A 25,192-nucleotide genomic window follows, 5' to 3' on the forward strand; every position below is an offset into this window, starting at 1 on the left:
TATCTTTCTTTCCTTCTTTCTTTCCTTCTTTCTTTCTTTCTTTCTAATTTTTCTCAATTTTATTCTGTGCCATGTGGATGAAAGGCTCTTGGTGCTGCAGCCAGGAGTCAGTGCTGTGCCTCTGAGGTGGGAGAGAGAACTTCAGAGCAGTGGTCCACAAGAGACCTCCCAGCTTCACATAATATCAAATGGCAGAAATCTCCCAGAGATCTCCATCTCAACACCAGCACCCAGCTTCACTCAACGACCAGCAAGCTACAGAGCTGGACACCCTATTCCAAACAGTTAGCAAGACAGGAACACAACACGAGCCATTAGCAGAGAGGTTGCCTAAAATAATAATAAGTCCACAGACACCCCAAAACACACCATCAAACGTGGATTTGACCACCAGAAAGACAAGATCCAGCCTCAACCACCAGAACACAGGCACTAGTCCCCTCCACCAGGAAGCCGACACAACCCACTGAATCAAATTTAGCCACTGAGGACAGACACTAAAAAAACGGGAACTATGAACCTGCAGCCTGCATAAAGGAGACCCAAAACACAGTAAGATAAGCAAAATAAGAAGACAGAAAAACACAGAGCAGATGAAGGAGCAAGACAAAAACCCACAAGACCTAACAAATGAAGAGGAAATAGGCAGTCTAACTGAAAAATAATTCAGAATAATGATAGTAAAGATGATCCAATATCTTGGAAATAGAATAGAAAAAATGCAAGAAACATATAACAAGGACTTAGAAGAACTAAAGTTGAAACAAGCAATGAAAAACAGCATATTAAATGAAACTAAAAATACTCTAGATGGGATCAATAGCAGAATAACTGAGGCAGAAAAACGGATAAGTGACCTGTAAAATAAAATAGTAGAAATAACTACTGCAGAGCAGAATAAAGAGAAAAGAATGAAAAGAACTGAGGAGAGTCTCAGAGACCTCTGGGACAACATTAAACACAACAACATTTGAATTACAGGGGTTCCAGAAGAAGAAGAGAAAAAGAAAGGGACTGAGAAAATATTTGAAGGGATTATAGTTGAAAACTTCCCTAATATGGGAAAGGAAATAGTTAATCAAGTCCAGGAAGCACAGATAGTCCCATACAGGATAAACATGGAGAAAGGAGAAACATGCCAAGACGCATATGAATCAAACTGTCAAATATTAAATACAAAGAATATATATTAAAAGCAGCGAGGGAAAAACAACAAATAACACACAAGGGAATACCCACAAAGTTAACAGCTGATCTTTCAGCAGAAACTGTACAAGCCAGAAGGGACTGGCAGGACATATTTAAAGTGATGAAGGAGAAAAACCTACAACCATGATTACTCAAACCATCAAGGAACCCATTCAGATTTGATGGGGAAATTAAAAATATTACAGACAAACAAAAGCTGATACAGTTCAGCACCACCAAACCAGCTTTACAACAAATGCTAAAGGAACTTCTCTAGGCAAGAAACACAAGAAAAGAAAAGGCCAACAGTAACAAACCCAAAATAATTAAGAAAATGGGAATAGGAACATACATATCGATAATTACCTTAAATGTAAATGGATTAAATCCTCCCACCAAAAGATACAGACTGGCTGAATGGATACAAAAACAAGACCCATATATATGCTGTCTACAAGAGACCCACTTCAGACCTAGGGACACATACAGACTGAAAGTGAGAGGATGGAAAAAGATATTCCATGCAAATGGAAACCAAAAGAAAGCTGGAGTAGCAATTCTCATGTCAGACAAAATAGACCTTAAAATAAAGACTATTAGAAGAGAAAAAGAAAGACACTACATAATGATTAAGGGATCGATCCAAGAAGAAGATAAAACAATTGTAAATATTTATGCACCCAAAATAGGAGCACCACAATACATAAGGAAAATACTAACAGCCATATAAGGGGAAATAGAAAGTAACACATTCATAGTAAGGGACTTTAACATCCCACTTTCACCAATGGACAGATCATCCAAAATGAAAATGAATACAGAAACACAAGCTCTAAATGATATATTAAACAAGATGGACTTAATTGATATTTATAGGACATTCCATCCAAAAACAACAGAATACACATTTTTCTCAAGCACTCATGGAACATTTTCCAATATAGATCACATCTTGGGTCACAAATCAAGCCTTGGTAAATTTAAGAAAATTGAAATTGTATCAAGTATCTTTTCTGACCACAATGCTATGAGAATAGATATCAATTACAGGAAAAGATCTGTAAAAAATACAAACACATGGAGGCTAAACAATACACCACTTAATAACGAAGTGATCACTGAAGAAATCAAAAGGAAATCAGAAAAATACCTAGAAAAAATGTCAATGGAGACACAACGACCCCAAACCTATGGGAGGCAGCAAAAGCAGTTCTAAGAGGGAAGTTTATAGCAAAGCATAAGAACCAGGAAACATCTCGAATAAACAACTTAACCTTGCACCTAAACAATTAGAGAAAGAAGGTCAAAAAAAAAAACCCACAAATGTAGCAGAAGGAAGAAATCATAAATATCAGATCAGAAATAAATGTATAAGAAATGAAGGAAATGAGAGCAAAGATAAACAAAACTAAAAGTTGGTTCTTTGAGAAGATAAACAAAATTGATAAACCATTAACCAGACTCATCAAGAAAAAAAGGGAGAAGACTCAAATCAATACAATTAGAAACGAAAAAGGAGAAATAACAACTGACACTGCAGAAATACAAAAGATCATGAGAGATTACAACAAGCAACTCTCTGGGAATAAAAGGGAAAACCTTGTAGAACTGGACAAATTCTTGGGAATGCACCACGTGCCAAGACTGAATCAGGAAGGAATAGAAAACATGAACAAATCAATCACAAGCACTGAAATTGAAACTCTGATTAAAAATCTTCCAACAAACAAAAGCCCAGGACCAGATGGCTTCACAGGCGAATTCTATCAAACATTTAGAGAAGAGCTAACACCTATCCTTCTCAAACTCTTCCAAAACATAGCAGAGGGAGTAACACTCCTAAACCCATTCTACGAGGCCACCATCACCCTGATAACAAAACCAGAAAAGGATATCAGAAAGAAAGAAAACTACAGGCCAATATCACTGATGAACATAGATGCAAAAATCCTCAACAAAATACTAGCAAACAGAAGCCAACAGCACATTAAAAGGATTATACACCATGATCAAGTGTGGTTTATTCCAGGAATTCAAGGATTCTTCAATATATTCACATCAATCAATGTGATACACCATATTAAGAAATTGAAGGAAAAAAACATATGATCATCTCAATAGATGCATAGAAAGCTTTCAACAAAAGCCAACACCCATTTGTGATAAAAACTCTTTAGAAAGTAGGCATAGAGGGAACTTTCCTCAACATAATAAAGGCCATATATGACAAACACACAGCCAACATCATCTTCAATGGTGAAAAAGTGAAAGCATTTCTACTAAGATCAGGAAGAAGACAAGGTTGCCCACTCTCACCACTCTTATTCAACATACTTTTGGAAGTGTTTCCACAGCAATCAGAGAAGAAAAGGAAATAAAAGGAATCCAAATTGGAAAAGAAAAAGTAAAGCTGTCACTGTTTGCAGGTGACATGATACTATACATAGAGAATCCTAAAAATGCTACCAGAAAACTACTAGAGCTAATCAATGAATTTGGTAAAGTAACAGGATACAAAGTTAATGCACAGAAATCTCTGGCATTCCTATACACTAATGATGAAAAATCTGAAAGGGAAATCAAGAAAACACTCCCATTTACCATTGCAACAAAAATAAAATATATCTAGTAATAAACCTACCTAAGGAGACAAAAGACCTGTATGCAGTAAATTATAAGACACTGATGAAAGCAATTAAAAATATTACAAATAGATGGAGAGATATACAGTGTTCTTGGATTGAAAGAATCAACATTTTGAAAATGACTCTACTACCCAAAGCAATCTACAGATTCAATGAAATCCCTATCAAAATACCAGTGGCATTTTTCACAGAACTAGAAAAAAAATTTCACAATTTGTATGGAAACAAAAAAGAACCCAAATAGCCAAAGCAACCTTGAGATTGAGAAATGGAGCTGGAGGAATCAGGCTCCCTTACTTCAGGCAATATTACAAAGCTACAATAATCAAGACAGTATGGTACTGGCACAAAAACAGAAATATAGATCAATGGAACAGGATAGAAATCCCAGAGATAAACACACGAACATATCGTCACCTTATCTTTGATAAAGGAGGCAGGAATGTACAGTGGAGAATAGACAGCTTCTTCAATAAGTTGTGCTGGGAAAACTGGACAGGTACATGTAAAAGTATGAGATTAGAACAATCCCTAACACCATATTCAAAAATAAGCTCAAAATGGATTAAAGACCTAAATAAAAGCCAGACACTATCAATCTCTTAGAGGAAAACATAGGCAGAACACTCTATGACATAAATCACAGCAAGACCCTTTCTGACCCACCTCCTAGAGAAATGGAAATAAAAACAAACACAAACAAATGGGATCTAATGAAACTTCAAAGCTTTTACACTGTAAAGGAAACCATAAACAAGACCAAAAGACAACCCCCAGAATGGGAGAAAATATTTGCAAATGAAGCAACTGACAAAGGATTAATCTCCAAAATTTACAAGCAGCTCATGCAGCTCAGTAACAAAAAACAAAGAACCCAGTCCAAAAATGGGCAGAAGTCCTAAATAGACATTTCTCCAAAGAAGATATACAGATTGCCAACAAACACATGAAAGCATGCTCAACATCATTAATCATTAGAGAAATGCAAATCAAAACTACAATAAGATATCGTATCACACCAGTCAGAATGGCTATCAAGAAAATATCTAGAAACAATAAATGCTGGAGAGGGGGTGGACAAAAGGGAACACTCCTGCACTGCTGTTGGGGATGTGAAATGGTACAGCCACTATGGAGAACAGTATGGAGGTTGCTTAAAAAACTACTAATAGAACTACCATATGACCCAGCAATCCCACTACTGGGCATATACCATAATTCAAAAACCATAATTCAAAAAGAGTCATGTACCAAAATGTTCATTACAGCTCTCCTTACAATAGCCAGGAAAGAGAAACAACCTAACTGTCCATCATCGGATAAATGGATAAAGAAGATGTGGCACATATATACAATGGAATATTACTCAGCCATAAAAAGAAACGAAATTGAGTTTTTTATAGTGAGGTGGTTGGACCTAGAGTCTGTCATACAGAGTGAAGTAAGTCAGAAAGAGAAACACAAATACTGTATGCTAACACATATATATGGAATCTAAGAAAAAACATGTCATGAAAACCTAGGTGTAAGGCAGAAATAAATGCACAGACCTATTAGATAATGGACTTGAGGATATGGGGAGGGGGAAGGGTAAGCTGTGACAAAATGAGAGAGAGTCATGGACATATATTCAGTACCTAACATAAAAGAGATAACTAGTGGGGAGCAGCTGCATAGCACAGAGAGATCAACTCGGTGCTTTGTGATCTCCTGGATGGGTGGGATACGGGGGGTGGCAGTGAGCGAGATGCAAGAAGGAGGAGATATGGGAACATATATATACGTATAACTGATTCACTTTGTTATAAAGCAGAAACTAACACACGATTGTAAATCAATTATACTCCAATAAAGATGTAATAATGAATAAAAAAAAAAAATCTTCCAACAAACAGTAATCCAGGACCAGGTGGCTTCACATTTAACTTCTATCAAACATTTAGAGAAGAACTAACACCTATTCTTTTTAAAGTCTTCCAAAATACAACAGAGAGAGGAACACTCCCAAGCATATTCTATGTGGCCACCATCACCTTGATACCAAAGTCAATCAAAGATGTCACAGAAAAAGAAAACTACAGGCCAATATCACTCAGGAACATAGATGCAAACCTCCTCAACAAAATACTAGCAAACAGAATCCACTAGCACATTAAAGGGATCATACACCATGATCAAGTGTGGTTTATCCCAGGAATGCAAGGATTCTTCAATATAAGCAAATGAATCAATGTGATAAACCATATTAAAAAACAGAAGGATAAAACCATTTGATAATCTCAATAGATGTAGCAAAATTTTTGACAAAATTCAACACCAATTTATGTTAAAAACTCTTTAGAAAGTAGGCATAGAGGGAACCTACCTCAACATAATGAAGGCTATATATGACAAACCTTAAGCCAGCGTCATTCTCAATGGTGAAAAACTGAAACCATTCCCTCTAAGATCTGGAACAAGACAAGGTTGCCCACTCTCATCACTATTATTCAACATAGTTTTGGAAGTTTTAGCAAAAGCAATCAGAGAAGAAAAGGAAATAAAAGGAATCCAAATTGGAAAAGAAGAAGCAAAGCTGTCACTCTTTGCAGATGGCATGACACTATACCTAGAGAATCTGAAAGACACTATCAGAAAACTACTACAGCTGATCAGTGAATTTGGTAAAGTAGCTGGATACACAATTAGTGTACAGAAATCTCTTGCATTCCTATATACTAATGATGAAAAATCTGAAAGAGAAGTTAAGGAATCACTCCCATTTACCATTGCAATTAAAAGAACAAAATACCTAGGAATAAATCTACCTAAGGAGACAAAAGACCTGTATGCAGAAAATTATAAGACACTGATGAAAGAAATTAAATACAATACAAAGAGATGGAGAGATATTCCATGTTCTTGGACTGGAAAAATCAACATTTTGAAAATGATTATAATACCCAAAGCAATCTACAGATTCAATGCAATCTTTATCAAACTACCAATGGCATTTTTCACAGAACTAGAACAAAAAATTTCACAATTCATATGGAAACACAAAAGATCCCAAATAGCCAAAGCAATCTTGAGAAAAAAAAAAAACAAAAACGGAGGTGGAGGAATCAGGCTCCATGACTTCTTACTATACTGCAAAGCTAAGTATTCAAGACAGTATGGTACTGGCACAAAAACAGATATATAGATCAATGGAACAGGATAGAAATCCCAGAGATAAATCCAGGCACCTATGTCCCCTTATTTTTGATGAAGGAAGCAAGAATATACAATGGACAAAGGACAGCCTCTTCAATAAGTGGTGCTGGGAAAACTGGACAACTACATGTAAAAGAATGAAATTAGAACACTTCCTAACACCATCCACAAAAAATAAACTCTAAATGGATTAAAGGCCTAAATGTAAGGCCAAACCCTATTAATCTCTTAGAGGAAAACATAGGCAGAACAGTCTATGATGTAAATCACAGCAATATCCTTTTTGACTCACCACCTAGAGAAATGGAAATAAAACCAGAAATAAACAAATGGAACCTCATGAAATTTAAAAGCTTTTGCACAACAAAGGAAACCATAAACAAGACAAAAAGGTAACGCTCAGAATGAGAGAAAATATTTGCAAATGAAGCAAGTGACAAAGGATTACTCTCCAAAATATACAAGCAACTCATGCAGCTCAATATCAAAAAACAAATGACCCAATCCAAAAATGAGCAGAAGACCTAAATAGACATTTCTCCAAAGAAGGTATACAGATTGCCACCAAGCAGATGAAAGAATGCTCAACACCACTAATCATTAGAGAAATGCAAATCAAAACTACAATGAGGTATCACCTCACACCATTCAGAATGGCCGTCATCAAAAAATCTACAAACAATAAATGCTGCAGAGGGTGTGGAGGAAATGAAACCCTCTTGCACTGTTTATGGGAATGTAAATTGATATGGTCACTATGGAGAACAGTATGGAGGTTCCTTAGGAAACTAAATATAGAACTACCATGTGACCCAGCAATCCTACTACTGGGCATACACCGTGAGAAAACCATAATTCAAAAAGAGACATATATCACAATGTTCATTGCAGCACTATTTACATTAGCCAGGACATGGAAGCAACCTAATTGTCCATTGACAGATGGATGGATAAAGAAGTTGTGGCACATATATACAATGGAATACTACTCAGCCATTAAATGAAATGAAATTGAGTTATTTGCAGTGAGGTAGATGTACCTGGAGTCTGTCATACAGAATGAAGTGAGTCAGAAAGAGGAAAACAAATACTGTATGTTAATACATATATATGGAATCTAAAAAAGATGATTCTGATGAAGCTAGGGGCAGGAGAAGAATAAAGATGAAACCTTAGAAAATGGACCTGAAGATATGGCATGGGGCGGGGGAAGGGTAAGTTGGGATGAAGTAAGAAAGTAGCATGGAGATATATACACTACCAAATATATAATACATAGGTAGTGGGAAGCAGCTGCATAGCACAGGTAAATCAGCTCAGTGCTTTGTGACCACCTAGAGGGTTGGAATAGGTAGGGTTGGAGGGAGACACAAGAGGGAGGGGATATGGGCATATATGTATATACATAGATGAATCACTTTGTTAATTTGTTAGCAGAAACTAACACAACATTGTAAAGCAATTATACTCCAAAAATATGTTAAAAAATAAATAAATTACAGATTCATTTCAAAAAAATAAAATAAAATAACCTAACTGTCCATTGATGTATGAATCGGTAAAGCAGGTGTGGTATATATATATATCTATATCTATATATCTATATATATAGATATATATATATACCATAGAATATTATTCAGCCATATAAAAACAAGGAAACCATATAATTTGTAACACCATGTAGGTTCCTTGAAAGCATTATGCTAAGTGAAGTAAGTCAGAGAATGAAATACTGTATAATCTCACTTATATGTGGAAACTACAAAAAAAAATCACCAAATTCATAGAAAAAGAGATCAGACTTGTTTTTACCAAAGTTGGAATGTGGGAGGAGGGAGAAATGGAGAAAGGTGTTCAAAAGTTACAAACTTCCAGTTATAAGATAAATAAATACTAGGGATGTAATGTACAACATAATGATGATAGCTAACTTTGATGTATTATAAAGATGTAAGTTGTTAAATAGTCGTAAGAGTTGTCATCATAAGAAATATTATTATTCTATTTATATGAGAATATGGATGTTAGCTGAACCTATTACAATAATCATTTCACAATATATGTAAATCAAACCATCATGTTCTAAGCCTTAAACTTATACAGTGATGTATGTCCCTTAAAAAATTAAATAATTTAACTTACTTCATTTTAAATTAACAAATGTTTTTATCATGAATGTGTGTTCAGTTTTGTTAAATGTTTTTTTCTGTGTCTATTGAGAAGTTCACATGATTATTTTTTCATTTTATTAATGTGTGGTAACAATATGTTGATTAACACCAACATATTGATGTTAAATACGTTGAATATGTTGAACATAGGATATGTTGAATATAATTGTTGAATATGTTGAACAAGGATATGTTGAAATATCCTTGCATCCCAGGGATAATTCCCACTTGATCATGGTGAATCATAATTTTTATATACTGCTGAATTCAGTTTTCTATTATTTTATTGATAATTTTTGCATTTATATTCATCTGGGATATTGGCCTGAAGTTCTCTTTTCCAGCAGTATCTTTTTTCTAGTTTTAGTATCAGGACAACACTGGTTTCTTAAAATGAGTTTTGGGGTGTTCTCTACTCTATGATGTTTTTGGAAGAGTTTGAGACTGATTGGAGTTAATGCTTCTTTTAATGTTAGGTAAAATTTACTGAGAAGCCAAATGGTCCTGTGCCTTTATTCATTGAGAGATTTTTGATTACTGATTCAATCATTTTATTAGTAATTGATCTTTTCAGATTTCTATCTCTTCCTGATTCAGTCTTGGCAAGTTGTATGTTTGTAAGAATTTTTCCATTTCTTCTACGTTGTGCAATTTTTTGTGTATACTTGTTCATAGTAGCCTCATGATCCTTTGTATTTCTGTGGTGTCAATGGTAATGTTTCCTTTTTCATTTATAATTTTGTTGATTCGGTTTCTCTCTCTTTTATCCTTGTGTAGTCTAGCTAAAGGTTTCTGAAATTTGTTTGACTTTTCAAATAACTATCTCTTGATTTTTTTAATATTTCCTATTTTTTCCTGTCCTCTATTTCATTTATTTCTGATCTTATATTGATTATTTCTTTCCATCTACTACCTTTTGGCTCAGTTTGTTTTTCTTTTTCTAGTTCCTTGAGGCATAGAATTAGATTGCTTACTTGAAATCTTAATTGCTTCTTAATATGTAGACACTTATTGCTATGAATTTCCCTCTTAGAACTACTTTTGCTGAATCCCACAAGTGCTAGTATGTTGTGTTTCCATTTTAGTTTGTCTTGAGTAATTTATTTCCCTTTTAATTACTTCTCTGATTCTTTGATTATTCAGGAGGTTGTTTTAATTTAATTTTGTTCTTAAATTTTCCAGTTTTCCTCTTGTTATTGATTTCTAGTTTCATGCCATTGTGGTCAGAGAATACTTGGTATGATGTAAATCTTCTTGAACGTGCTAAGACTTGCTTTGTGGCCTAACATATGGTGTATCCTAGAAAATGTTCTATGTGTGCTTGAGAAGAATGTCTACTCTGCTGTTGTTAGAATGTTCTGTATATGTCTGTTAGGTTTATTTGGTATAGTATTGTTCATGTGCACTGTTTCCTTATTGTTTCTCTCTCTGGATGCTATATCTATTGTTGAGAGTGAGGTTTAAAGTCCCTAACTATTATTTTATTACTGTTTATTTCTTCTTTAGCTCTGTTAGTTTTTCCTTTATATATTTAGATGCTCTAATGTTGGGTTCATACATATTTACAACTGTTCTATCTTCTAGATGGATTGACCCTTTTATCATTATATGACCTTCTTTGTCTCCTTTTGCCATTTTCATTTTAAAGTCTATTTTGTTTGATATAAGTATTGCTACCCTTGTTTTCTTTTGGTTACTATTTGCTTGAAATGTCTTTTCTCCATCCGTTCTCTGTTAATCTATGTGTGTCTTTAAGCCTAAAGTGAGCCTCTTGTAGGCAGCATTACATTGGATCTTGTTTTTTCATTCATTCAGACATTCCATGCCTTTTAATTGAAGAGTTTATTCTGTTTATATTCAAAATAATTATTAATAGGTAAGCACTTACTATTGCCATTTTCAAAGTTGTTTTCTGAATATTTTGTAGATCCTTTGTACCTTGTATTTTATCCTGCTGTCTTTTTTGTGTTTTTGTCTCAGTTGATATCAGCATGCTTTGAATTCTTTATCATGTTCTCTTGTGTAATTACTACAGGATTTACCCTTGTGTTGAACATGAGGCTTACATAAAATATCTTAAATATATAATACATTATTTTAAACTGATAAACTTAACTTTAATAGAATTTCTTAATTTTACACTTTTAATTCTCTTTCCCTTTACATTTCATATGGTTGTTGTTGTTACAATTTACAAGTTTTTTTAATATTGTGCAACTAATAACATATTATTGCAGTTATGTTTACTTTGGCTATTTTTTTAAACTTTTAAACTAGTTGTAAATAAATTATGCACTGCTATTACCATATTGCAGACTATAACTATGACTATTTATTTAATATTGCCAGTGAGATTTATGCTACATTTTTATGTATGTTCTTAATTAGTGTATTTTTACTTCCACTCAAAGAACTCTAGCATTTCTTGTAAGGTAGGTGTGGTGGTTATGAACTCCACTGGCTTTCATTTGTTCTGGAAAGTCTTTGTCCCTCCTCTGCTTCAGATGGACGTCTTTGCTGGTATAGAATTCTTGGTTGACTTATTTTATTTCAATGTTTTGAATATGTCATCCCAGTCTCTCCAGGCCTGAACAGTTTTTGTTGAAAAATCCACGAATAGTTGTATGAGTATTCTTTTTTATATAACTACTCTCTATTTTTTGTGCTCTAAAATTCTATCCTTGCCTTTGACTTCTGTGAATTGAATCATAATGTTTCTTACTGTGGTCCTAATCAGGTTCAACCTGTTTGAGATTCTTTGGGCCTCATGCCTCTGTTTGTCCTTTCCTTTCCTCAGGTTTGGAAAACTTTGTACCATTATTTCTATGAATATATTTTCTGTCCCTTTCTCTTTCCCTTATCCTTTGGGAATTCTCATGATGTGAATATTTCATTTTCATCATGTCCCATAATTCCCATCAGCTCTCTTTACTCTTTTTCATTGTTTTTTCTTTTTGCTTCTCTGGGTAATTTCCATTGTCCTGTCCTCCAGGTCATTGAATGTTCCTTCTTCATCTTCAGATCTATTTTTTTAAACTCTACTGAATTTTTCAGTTCAGTAATTTTATTTTTCAACTCTAGGATTTCTGTTTTTTTTTTTTTGATGGTTGTTATTTCCTCATTGAACTTTTGTTTATACATCATTTCCCTTATTTCATTAAGTTGTTTCTCTGTGGTTTGCATAGTACACTAAACTTCCTTAAGATGATGACTGAATTATTTCTGACAGTTCATAGGTCTTTATTTCTTTAGAGTCAGTTATTGGAGCTATATTATTTTCCTTTGGTGATGTCATATTTACCTAATTTTTTCGTGATCCTGATTCCTTAAGATGGTATCTGTGCATTTGAGTAAGTGGTTTCCTATCTCAGACTTTAAAGTTTCTCTTTGGCAGAGATAGTTCTTCACCCATCAACTTAGGTTGGATTTCTGGGCATGTCTGCTGGTAATGTCCTTGAGCAAGTGGCACTTTTATCAGGGTCTATTTTTGGGCAAGGTCACTGTCCAAGAGCTCTGAGGACAGAGATAGGGGTGTGTGACACTGGTTCAGAGTAGCTGGAGAGAACTGCTGGCTTGGTTTCCTGCCTATGTGAGGCTATAGAAAGTGCTCTGCAGTTGCTTTGACTCTTTGTACAGGTAAACTAAGTGTTTAGGGCTGGGATTTATATTCCAGTGTAAGCATGGCTATGAATTTGATTCCCTGCCTTGTCAGGGCATCAGAAAAGCCCCCATGATTTGTATATCACCTTGTTTGAGGACCAAAATCAGGCAAGACTATGTTTCTGTGGCCATACAGGGCTCCAGATTTTCTTCTGCAGATGGAGAAAGCCATGACTGTGCTCTCTATTTAAATTCCACTGTAAGCAGGCTGTTGGATGGGCTATATACCTTCTCATGTGCACTGGGTTAGGTTCCCTCTTCAGTTGGACTGAAGGTTATATTCAGAAGTGGGTGGGGCTGTGAAATATTTTTTTCTGCCTAGGCTAAGCAAAAGAATCATCTCCAAGGTCAGAAAGCCTCTTTGTTTGTTGTCTTAACCAAAGCCAACCCATACCCCAAGTTCCCTTACTGAACAGGACCACTGATGCTGTTGTGCCAACTATTGACTCTATCTGGCCACCTCCTAGCTCAAGTGTTGCTGAGCCTCACAGCTTCCAAGAGTTGTCACCAGCCCTTCTGGTCAGACGGGGCCAGAAGGCACTCTCCACAGCAGGTGGGTCCACAAAACTCCTCTTTGAGAATCCAAATCAGGCAGATCTTTACCCTGCCATGTTCCATGGTCAGAATGCAGCCCCAACTTGGTTCTGCAGATAAGCAGAGCTGCTGGGTGGGATTACTATTTGGTCCTTCATATGAGCAAAGATGCTGGTTGTGATTACTATATAGCAAATATACTATCATATTAGCAAGTATGAATGCAGTCTTCCAAAATCTGTATGTTGGTTTTTGCAAGCCCCTCCCCCGATCACAGTTAGATTCCCAGTGGTCAAGCCTCATAGATTCCCCTGAGAACGTCCATGTTGCAGAGTAGTTGCTCCTGCAAAGTGCTGAACAATGCTGGCGTTAGGCTGGTTGTCCCCCTACTTTCTCTCTTCCCACTGGAGGAACCAAAGGCTCAGCCGAGACCTGTCCACATGATGTTGTGCTGGCCTGGGTGAGAGACAATGCAGGCAATATGTAACTCCTTCTCTTACCCTTCTAATGAAGTCTGTCTTGGTCCCTGTGGTGCAGCAGGATGTTTCATCCTTATCTCCATGTTCAAGGATTCTCTCAGTAGTGTCTTATTCTTGAGTTGCTAGCTGTTGTTAGTTGTCAATTCTTGTTAGTTGTTTTTGTTGTGAGGGGAAGTGAAGTCAGGAACAACCTATGTTCCCATATGGGTGACATCAGAATTCTCATGATAAAAACTTTTAGCAAATTAGATATAGAAGGAACACACTTAAACATAAAGAGGCCATATATGAAAAGCCCACAGCTAACATTTTACTCAATGATGAAAGGTTGAAAGCCTTGCTTTTCAGATCAGGAATAAGACAAGGGTGTTGACTCTCATCACTCTTATTCAAGCTAGTACTGGAAGTCCTAGCCAGAGTAATAGGGCAAGAAAAAGAAATAAAATACATCACAAGTGGAAAGGAAGAAATAAAGTTGGCTCTATTTTCACATAACAATATTTTATGTATAGAAAATCCTAGAGTCCACCAAATAACTGTTTGAGCTAATCCATGAATTCAGTAAAGTAGACTGAGACAACATTAACATATGAAAATCAGTAACATTTCTATACACTAACAATTGAATTATCTGAAAAAGAAAATAATCCCATTTACAATAGCATCAAAACAATAAAATAGGGGTTCCCTGGTGGCACAGTGATGGAGAATCTGCCTGCCAATGCAGGGGACATGGGTTCGAGCCCTGGTCTAGGAAGATCCCACATGCTGTGGAGCAACTGGGCCCGTGAGCCACAGTTACTGAGCCTGCATGTCTGGAGCCTGTGCTCTGCAACAAGAGAGGCTGCAGTAGTGAGAGGCCTGCATACCATGATGAAGAGTGGCCCCCGCTTGCCACAACTAGAGAAAGTCCTTGCACAGAAATGAAGACCCAACACAGCCATAAATAAATAAATAAGTAAATTAAAGAAAAACAACAACAATAAAATACTTAGGAATGTATTAAACCAAGGAGGTGAAAGATGTCTACTCTGAAAATGACAGGACATTAATGAAAGAAATAGAAGACACAAATAAGTGAAACAGTATCCTGTGTTCCTGGATTGGAAAAATTAATATCATTAAAATGTCAGTACTACCCAAAGCCATCTATAGATTCAATGCAATCCCTATCAAGATTACAATGGCATTTTTTATAGAAGTAGAAAATAATCCCCAAATTCATGTGGAACCACAAAATACTCCAAATAGCTAGAACAATTCAGAGAAAGAGCAAGGCAGGAGGTATCACACTCCCTGATTTCAAGCTATATTAAAAAGCTACAGTAATCACTATGGAAAACAAGATGGAGGATCCTCAAAAAATTAAAAATAGAACTACCATATGATCTAGCAATTCCACTTCTGGGTATTTTGCTGAGTAAAACAAAAACATTTCAAAAATATATATGCACCCCGATGTTCATTGCAGCATTATCTGCAATAGCCAAGGTATGGAAACTACCTAAGTGCCCATCAATAGATGATTGAATAAAGAGAAATCTGATACACACACACACACACACACACACACACACACACAAACACACACACACTGGAATATTACTCAGCCATAAAAAAGAATGAAATCTTGCCATCTGTGACATGGATGGACCTAGAGGACATTATGCTAAGTGAAATAAGCCAGACAGAGAAAGACAAATATCACATGATTTCACTTATATGTGGAATCTAAAAAAACAAAACAAATGAACAAACATAACAAAACAGAAAGAGTCATAGAGATAGAGAACAAACAGATGGTTGCTGTGGGGGGTGGGGAATGAGTGAAATAGGTGAGAGTTAAAGGTACAAACTTCCAGTTGCAAAATAAATGAGTCATGGGGAAGAAATGTTCAGCTTGGGGAATATACTCAATAATAATATAATATTATTACATTTCTATATGGTGACATGGTAACTAGACTTATCATTGTGATCATTTTGTAATGTATGGAAATATCAACTCACTATGTTTTATACCTGGAACTCACATAGTGTTGTATGTCAATTATACTTCAACAAACAAATAAACAAGCTCATAGAAAAAGATCAGATTTGTGGTTACCAGAGTCAGGGAAGGGGAGAAGGAGAATTGGATGAAGGTGGTCAAAAAGGTGCCAACTTCCAGTTATAAGATAAATAAGAACTAGGGATATAATGTACAACATGATTAATATAATTAATACCGCTGTATGCTATATATGAAAGTTGTTAAGAGAATAAATCCTGAGTTATCATCACAAGGAAAAACACTGTTCTTTTTTTTTTAAATCTGTGGCTATATGATATGATGGCAATCATTTCATGATGTATGTAAGTCAAAACATTAAGCTGTACACATTAAAACATATATAGTGCTGTATGTCAATTGTATCTCAATAAAACTGGAAGGAAAAAAGCAATAGTAATCAAAACAGTGTGGTACTGGCATAAAAATGGACGCATAGACCAATGGTGCAGAATCAAAAACTCAGAAATGAACCAATCCATATATGTTCAACTAATATTTAACTATGAAGACAAGATCACTCAGTGGAGAAAAGACAATCTCTTCAATAAATGGTGCTGGGAAAACTGGATATTCACATGCAAAAGAATGAAACTAAACCACTATCTTACATCACTCACAAAAATTAAGTGAGAATGGATTAAGGACTTAAATATAAGACTAGAAACCATAAGACCCCTAGAAGAAAACAGAAAAACAATCTCCTTGACATGGATCTTCACAATGATTTTTTTTATATATGACACCTAAAGCACAAGCAACAAAATCAAAAATAGACAAGTGGAACTACATCAAACTAAAAAGCTTCTGCACAGCAAAAGAAACGATTGATAAAATGTAAGGACAATCTATGGAATTAGAAAATATATTTGCAAACCATGTATCTGGTTAGGGGTTAATATCCAAAATATATAAAAATTTTCATACAACTCAATAGCAAAAAACAAATAATCTGAATTAATAATCCAATTAAAATATCAATAGATATTTTCCAAAGAAGATAAATGAATAGCCAGCAGGTATATGGAATGTGCTCAGCATCACTAATCATAAGGTAAATGCAAATTAATCTCACAATGAGATATCACCTCATGCTTGTTATGATGCCTATCATCAAAAAGACAAGAGATTAAAAATGTTGTCAAAGACGTGGATAAAAGTGAAAACTTGCACACTATTGGTGGGATTGTAAATTGGTACTTGCACTACACAAAACAGTATTAAGGATCCTCAATAATTTAAAAAGAAAACTACCATATAATCAAGCAATTTTACTTCTGGGAATATATCTAATGGAAATGAAAACACTAACTTGAAAAGATATTTGCACCATCATATTCGTAGCTGCATTATTTACAATAGCCAAGACATGGAAACAACCTAAGTGCCCATCAACAGATTAATGGATAAAGAAGTTGTGAAATAAATAATTATATATATATATATATATAATTGAATATTATTCAGCCATAAGAAAGAACGAAATCCTGCCATTGGCAGTAACATGAATGGACCTCAAGGACATCATGCTACATGAAATAAGTCAGACAGAGAAAGACAATTAGTTGTATGATCTCATATGTGGGATCTAAAACAAATGAACAGACACAAAAAAAATCAGCCTCATAGAAAAGGAGATCTGTTTTGCAGTTCCCAGAGGCAGGAAGTCGGGTAGTTGAATTGGAGAAAGGTGATCTAAAGGTACAAAGTTCCACTTATAAGATAAATAAGTACTAGGGATATAATGTACAGTGTCATGACTATAGTTAACACTGCTGCTGTATGGTATATTTGAAAGTTGTTGAGAAAGTAGTTCCCAAGAGTTCTCATCACAAGGAAAGAAATATTGTTTTTCATTTTCTTTTTTAAAAATATACATTAGATAATGGATGTTAACTAGACTTATTGCTTTGTAATAATTTCACAATATATGTAAATGAAATCATTATGCTGAACAGTAAATTTACACAGTACTGTATGTCAATTATATCTGAGTAAAACTGAAAAAATATATGCAAAATAAATACCAAAAAAACAAAATGAAAAGAAAAAAATTAATGTAATGCTCCATATTAATATAAAAATAAATGGAAAATGCACATGAATATACCTCTTTAGATACAGAAATAGCATTTGACAAAAATCCAACACATTTTCATGATGAAAGCACTCTGAACCAGGAATAAAAGGGGTCTTTTATTCTTTATCATCCTGATAAAGACCATCTACAAAAACACCACAGGTAACACCATATTTAATTGTGAGACACTGAATTTTTTCCATTTAAGATTAAGAAGAAGAGAAAGATGTCTTACTACTTCTACTTAGCATTGGATTGGAGGTTCTAGCAATTAGTCAAGAAAAAGAAAATGCAGTAAGTTTTTACACAAGTAAAACTATTTGTGCTTGTAGATGGCATGATTTTACATAAATAAAACCCTAAGAAATCCACTAGTGTCTAATAAAACTAATAGATTAGTTCAGTACTTTTTCAGGATACAAGATCAATGTACAAAAATCAATGAACAATCCAACAATTAAATTAAGAAAGAAATTCCATTAAAAATAATGTTAAAGTTATATATATAAATTTAACAAAATAAGTGCAAGACAATTGAAAAGTACAGCACATGGTTAAAGTAAATTAAAGAAGATCTAATAAGTGGAAAGGCATACCATATTCATGGATCAGAAGACACAGTATTATTAATATGGCAATACTCCCCAAATTGATCTACAGATTGAACATGATCTCTATCAAAATTCCATCTGTTGTTTTTGCAGAAATTGATAAGCTGATCTTAAAATTCATATGCAAATTTAAGGGACCTAGAATAGTTAAAATAATTTAGATAAAATAGTAGACATTTGGAGGACTCACACTTCACAATTTCAAAACTTACTACAAAGGTACAATAATGCAAACAGTGTTGTATCAGCATAAGAAGAAACATATATATCAATACAATAGAACTGAGAGTCCAGAAATAAACTCTTCCATATGATTAATTGATTTAGAGAAAGATGACAAGACCATTCAATGGGGTAAGTATAATCTTTTAAACAAATGATGATGGGACTGCTGGATATTTATATGTAAAATAATCAAGGTGAACTCCTACCTCATATCATACACAAAAACAAGCTCAAAACAGCTGAAATGCCTACATATAAGAGATACAAGTATAAAATTCTTAGAAGAAAACATATGAGTCAGTCTTTGTTATTTTGGCTTAGATAATATGTTCTTAGATACAACACCAAACGCACAAGTAATGACAGAAAAAAATAGATAAGTTGGACTTCATCAAAATTAAAATTTGTGTTTAAACAATACCCACAAGAAAGAGAAAAGGAAGCATATGGAGTGAGAGAAAATATTTTCAAGCCATATATCTGATAAGGACTAGTATAGAGAATATGAAGATCTAAACACAACTCAAAGAACAATTTACAAAATGTCCAAATTCTCTGAATAGACATTTCTACAAATAAGATATTTGAATGTCCAATAAGCACATGAAAAGGGAGTTAACATTGTTAGCTGTTAGGGAAATGCAAACCAAGACCTCCCTGAGATATTTCACACCCATGATACTGGCTATAATCAAATGACTGATATGAAAAGTGTTGGTCAGCATGTGGAGAAATTAGAATTATTTTACATTGATGGTTGGATTGTAAAGTGATACAACCACTTTGGAAAAACTTTTGGCATTTCCTCAAAACTTTAAGCATAGAATTACAATATGAACTAGAAATGCACTCCTAGATATATACCCAAGAGATATAAAAGCATATTTCCACACAGAAATTTGTATATGAATGGTCATAGCAGCACTATTCATAATAGACAATATGTAAACAACTCAAATGTCCATCAACTAATGAATAGATAAACAATTTATGCTATGTAGACACAATGGAATATCATAGAGCAATGTAAAATAATGAAGTGCTGATACATACTATAGCATGGACCTTGAAAACATTATGCTAACTGAAAGAAGCCAGCCATAAAAAGCCCTTATATTGTATTATGCCACTTATAATAATATTCAGAATAGGTAAATCCATAGAGAAAGATTAACGGTTGTCTAGTACTGGGATGGGGGATTTGTTGTGCTAATCAGTATGTAGTTTATTTTTGAAGTAACAAAATGTTCTAAAATTCAATTGTGGTACTGCTTGAACAGAGCTGCAAATATATTAAAATCTATTTAATTGTACACTTCTGATGTGTGACTGCTGTACTATGTGAATTATATCTTAATAAAGTCATTTAAAAATGATCCATGCTAACTACACCTATTCAACACAGATTACTATTGCTTTTTAAAAGTTGACTATTTGTCTGGGAGTTATTTTAGCAAAGTCTATCTTACTGGCCCTCACTTTCCTCAGGTCAAAATACCATTTTTATTGGTTTAGAATGTCATGATGTTTAAAGTTTTTACAACTATTAAATTTCCATGTTTATTTAAAAAGTGAACTTAAGCACACAAATACTGAATAAATTTGGAGGGTACTACCAAAGTACTTCCACTGATAGGGGATACACTGTACTTATTTAGTAGCTTTTAAAGAAAGCTCAAGGTGCTCTACGTCTATTAACTTCTAAGTTCTTAAGAAGTTCACAAGAGTTGGGAATGCAGTTAATTTTTAAGTAACAATAATAATTACAACAAAATCCTGAATGTATAGCACTTGTTTTCCAAAATACCCCGATATCTTCACATAGATTATCATCAATTATTAATCTGTAATGAACACAGCACTCAAGATGGGCTGACATAGATATAATATGAAAAGTGAAAGGCACTTTTGAGACCAATACAGTTGCAATCTAGCTCCAAAGGAGTGAGGTCAGCCCATAGAGATTTTGAAATAGAACTGGGCTATAGTATCCTGGTATAGTTACTTCCTGACAGTTTCCTTATCATCATTTCAACTCTTAATATGGTATTCCAAAGTGACTCCAAAACAGAGCTGATTTCAACTCTTTAACATCCTCATAAATTTCCTCAGTTTGTACTCAGTCACCTATATAGCTTGCAACTAGACTATACACTAGGAATAGGACCTCGGCTTGAAGATACCTGCTACAACAGAGAGAAGAGGCAGATATCTCTGTTATATTATAGTCCCAGGGTCGGAAACTAAAGAGAATTACTTGCTTGCTTATAGTTTCATAGCTAGAAAGTTGACAAGATGGTCATAGGTTTTATTTTTCTAAGTCCAGATCTACTAATAATATAGCTTGGTAATAGAATGTCATCAAAATCTTGGAGGATAACTACCATGGACTGAAAGTTTGGGTCGCAGCTGAATTCATATGTTGAAACCTAATCCCCAGTGTAATGGCAATTGGAGGTGGGGCTTTTGGGAAATGATTAGGTTGTGAGAATTGAGCCCTTATGAATGGGATTAGTGTCCTTATGAAAGAGACCCCAGAGGGCTCCCTTACTACTTCTGACACATGAAAACTCAGTGAGAAGATAGCGATCTATGAATTAGGAAGCAGGCACTCACCAAGTACTAAATCGGCCAGCACCTTGATCTTGGGCTTCCCAGACTCTAGAACTGTGAGAAATAAATGTTTGTTGGGTGTCAAGTCACCCGGTCTATGATATTTTTGTAATAGAAGCCCAAATGGACTAAAACATTAGTCTTCATGGACTACAATTCCCCGGGCTACCTTGATTCCCTAAAATCTCTACTAATTAAAATAAAGGTGGGGCATGAAACTAATATAATATTGTGTCAACTATACTTCAATTAAAAAATATATAAATAAAAACAAACCAAAAAGAAAGGTGGGGCAAAGTGATGCCCCAAGAGTTCTATGCAAAGACTCTCTACTATACTGTCTCAGGTCAAGTTGGAGGAGGTCTGTTATAATATAAATAGAAATATATGGACTTTTAATACATAGATTATCGTGAGGTTGAAAGCTGATCACCAATCTTCTTTCAGCCAGCACTACAGCTATTTCTTCCTCAATCACACTGTGATAACTGTGGGCTGTGCAATATTTTACTTGAAATGGAATGTAAAGAAGACCTGGACTAGCAGAGTTTCATTAAATTTCCAACTATGATGTCATAAGTACAAGAAAATTTATGTGCCAGGGAATGTATACGGAGGCTTGCACAGTTGTGCTATTTCATCCATAGCATTCCTGTGAAGTATATATTATTAAGTGCATTATACAAATAAGGAAACTGTTACCCAGAGATGTTATGACACTTGCCTGAAGTCACACAAGTAGAAAGTAGCAGAGCCTAGATTTGAATCCAGGTCTGTCTGGCTCTAAGCCCATGCTCTAGATTATGTCAGATTGTCTTTCTTTAAAGAGATTACTTTTCCAAAAAATATTACTAAGTTTTATTCCATTTAAAAGTTTCTTTTGTATAAAATAAATTTAATTTCTTTAAAAGTTCTGTCAGGAAAAAAGATGCAGACTGTAAAAAGGTTTTCTTTTTAGGCTAAATTATCCTTTAGGGAGAAATCGGTTTACGGAAAATTAAAACTTAAACTTTGCACTCTCAAGGCTCCAAATATTCTAGTAAAGTTGAAATTGTTAGGCTGCATGGTAAAGCAGAAAAAAAAACCCACATGATATATTTCTGAGTTGGAATCCTGGTTCTGTCATGTATTGGTTGTATGATTCTAGACAGGATATTAAAACATGGATAAAATGCTTATATGACCAGATCGCCATGAAGACTAAATGAGATCAGGTATATAAATTTACTGATGGTGCCTAGTACATGCAAGGCCTTCAACAAATAATAAATGTTATTATTATTACAATTATTAGGAACAACACCACTGAAGGGGTAAAAAGTACAAAAGAGGTGAATGAAAAGGGGCATTGGGGAGGATCTTAAAGGTATGGTTCAATGTTACTTTAAGCATGCTTTAGGAAAGAGCAAACACAGAAAAATGAAAAGATCCTTAATAAGAAATGTCTACTAATGATGATGATGGAGTACTCTTCTGTTAGAGATAGGTGCCAGGGGGATACTTCCTATACTCTGTTATTGCTTTTCATTTTGTAGCAGGGAGCTATAAGATAAAAGGAGTCAAGAGAAGTTGGTTCCTTATATTGGTTGATAATAGCCTGGAAGCATTTTAAATACAGATAAAAAATACTGTGGTTGAACAAATTAAAGGGTCTAGCTAGCAGCAAGAAAAAATGGCAAATATCCCTGCTTTGCTATTCAAATTCTCTAAAGCAGATTTTTTCAGAAAGAAGATCTATGGTCTTAAGAGATATTCTGAGGTAGGTTTATACCTCACTGTTGAGATTATTTGAAGCATATCTAAACAACTGAATATGTGAAACAGTAAAGAAATAATGCTTATTTTTTGCACAGTTCGAAAATTGCTTTAATTCTTACTTTGAATGTGTCTCTTCCCTCTAAACATTTTAAAAACGACAATTTGATTAACGTTGCACTTAATGTTTTAATAAAGCATTTACTTTTAGAAAAAAACAGCTGGCTGAGTTACTGCAGGCTCTGACTTCTCAACCATTGTCGCCTAGAGAAATGATTGACTTGCCCGACTATGTACCCAGGGAAAGCACCACTCATCTAGTGACATCTTCCCAAACTGCAAGTAAAAGTCATAACAGGAATAATCTATGTTCAAGAGGATAAGTCTAGCCAATTCAGTCCTATTTTAGTGATAGGAAATGCCATGCTTCCCATAAGGCTATTATTTCCTGAACAAAACCATTTGAAATGGCAGGAGTTAGTTGCCAAGTTATAAAAATTATTATATTCCATGAAAAAAAAAGGACTCACCATTTTTAAACGTGACAAAGAAAGCAAAAGATTCTTTAAAGAGTTGACCCCAAACCACTATTTAGAAGCATACAAATCAAAGTACCTCAAAATATGAGTTAAGTGACCCAGATCTCAAGTCTAATTGATTACCAACAGAATTTTTTACACCAAACAAACTTTTATAAAACCTTTAAAAAATAAACATTCACATTACCTGGTAATTGTTTTGGTTTTGTGATAACCTCAAATGGTTTGATGATGCAAAATGTGAAGAAAAATTACTCCGTGATGGATTTGTATTACTGTACATTGTAGTAGATGCTGTATGTAATGAGGTCTGTGGTGTCAAATGGTATTCTCTGTTTTGATACAGTACATTGTCTGACAAGTCTCTAATATTCACCATTTGTGAATTTGGCATATTTCTTCCTGGTCCGGGCAAAACTGTACTTTGGTTCTCAGCTCGAAGGGAACTGCCACTTTCATAAAATCTTGAGTAGCTTGGTATCTGTGCTCCCATCAATGCCAACTCTTCTTCTCTGGCATACTCATCATCAGCATCTCCAGTCTCCATTGCAATGGAGAAACAAGTTCCTTCTGTTGAACTAGGAGGCTTCTGTGGGGCATTTCCTCCCAGAATTCTCTGGGGGTAATCACTAACTGCCAATGAAAATACTTCACGGATTTCCAAGTTTTGTGTTCTGCAGTAAGGGTCTCTAATAGGTGGCTTTTGCCTGCATAAGTTATGTGATGCTAGACCCCTGTGTTCAGGCTTATATGATCTTTGAATTCCGACTGGTTCAATTTTGCAAGGTTGGTGACACACAGATGGATTTTGTGGTACTGTCAACTCAGAGGCTTGCATTGAAGAGCTTCCATAGTGTTTCTTTGTGTGATTGTATACAGAATTTCCAGCATTTAGCACACTTGTCTGTCTGGACAAAATAATCGTTTTTTCACCTAAGAGCAGAGAGGCATTTTTACAGTGTGCTACTTGTCTTTGAACAGGAATGTGCAACTGAAACTCAGTCTCCTTTTTACTGGCTATTTTCTGACTAGGGATTTTATGTGCTTCTGTAATTTGTACATTTGTATGTTTGGTTGTCCCTTGCCTACTTGATGAACTGGCTGGACTGTATATACCAGTTACAATGACATCATTATTGGGCGATGTCCAAGAAGACTGTTGGTTTGAGGGTGGAGCAATATTAACCACATTTCTGACTGTAACGTGTGGAGCTGCCAAAGGAGTACCAGAAACAGTTCCTGTTGTTGCTGCTCCTGATTCAGAATTCTTACTACTCATTTTTCTTCTCTTATTGCCAACCCACGTCTGGAAGGATAAAAAAAAATGATATTATGGAAAAGTTCTTAACCAAAAAACAAGAAAAAACAATTTCTATGTGATAAATTATATTCTCATTTGTCATAAAGTCAAGGCCTATACAAATTTAAAAGAAAAAAATATACA

General features: G+C 34.7%; 1 protein-coding gene across 1 annotated transcript in view; it reads right to left on the bottom strand.

The window, feature by feature from the left end:
* HDX (highly divergent homeobox) overlaps positions 1-25,192 on the bottom strand; it is a gene marked incomplete at both ends in the record, with an annotated part of 192,424 nt that overhangs the window by 126,740 nt on the left and 40,492 nt on the right. The window contains one exon of the mRNA XM_079727734.1: positions 23,936-25,054. Coding sequence (XP_079583860.1) covers positions 23,936-25,054 — 1,119 coding nt within the window. The remainder of the gene's footprint in view (positions 1-23,935; positions 25,055-25,192) is intronic.

Source organism: Hyperoodon ampullatus, assembly GCF_949752795.1.
Source record: "Hyperoodon ampullatus genome assembly, chromosome: X".
Classification (NCBI taxonomy): Eukaryota; Metazoa; Chordata; class Mammalia; order Artiodactyla; family Ziphiidae; genus Hyperoodon; species Hyperoodon ampullatus.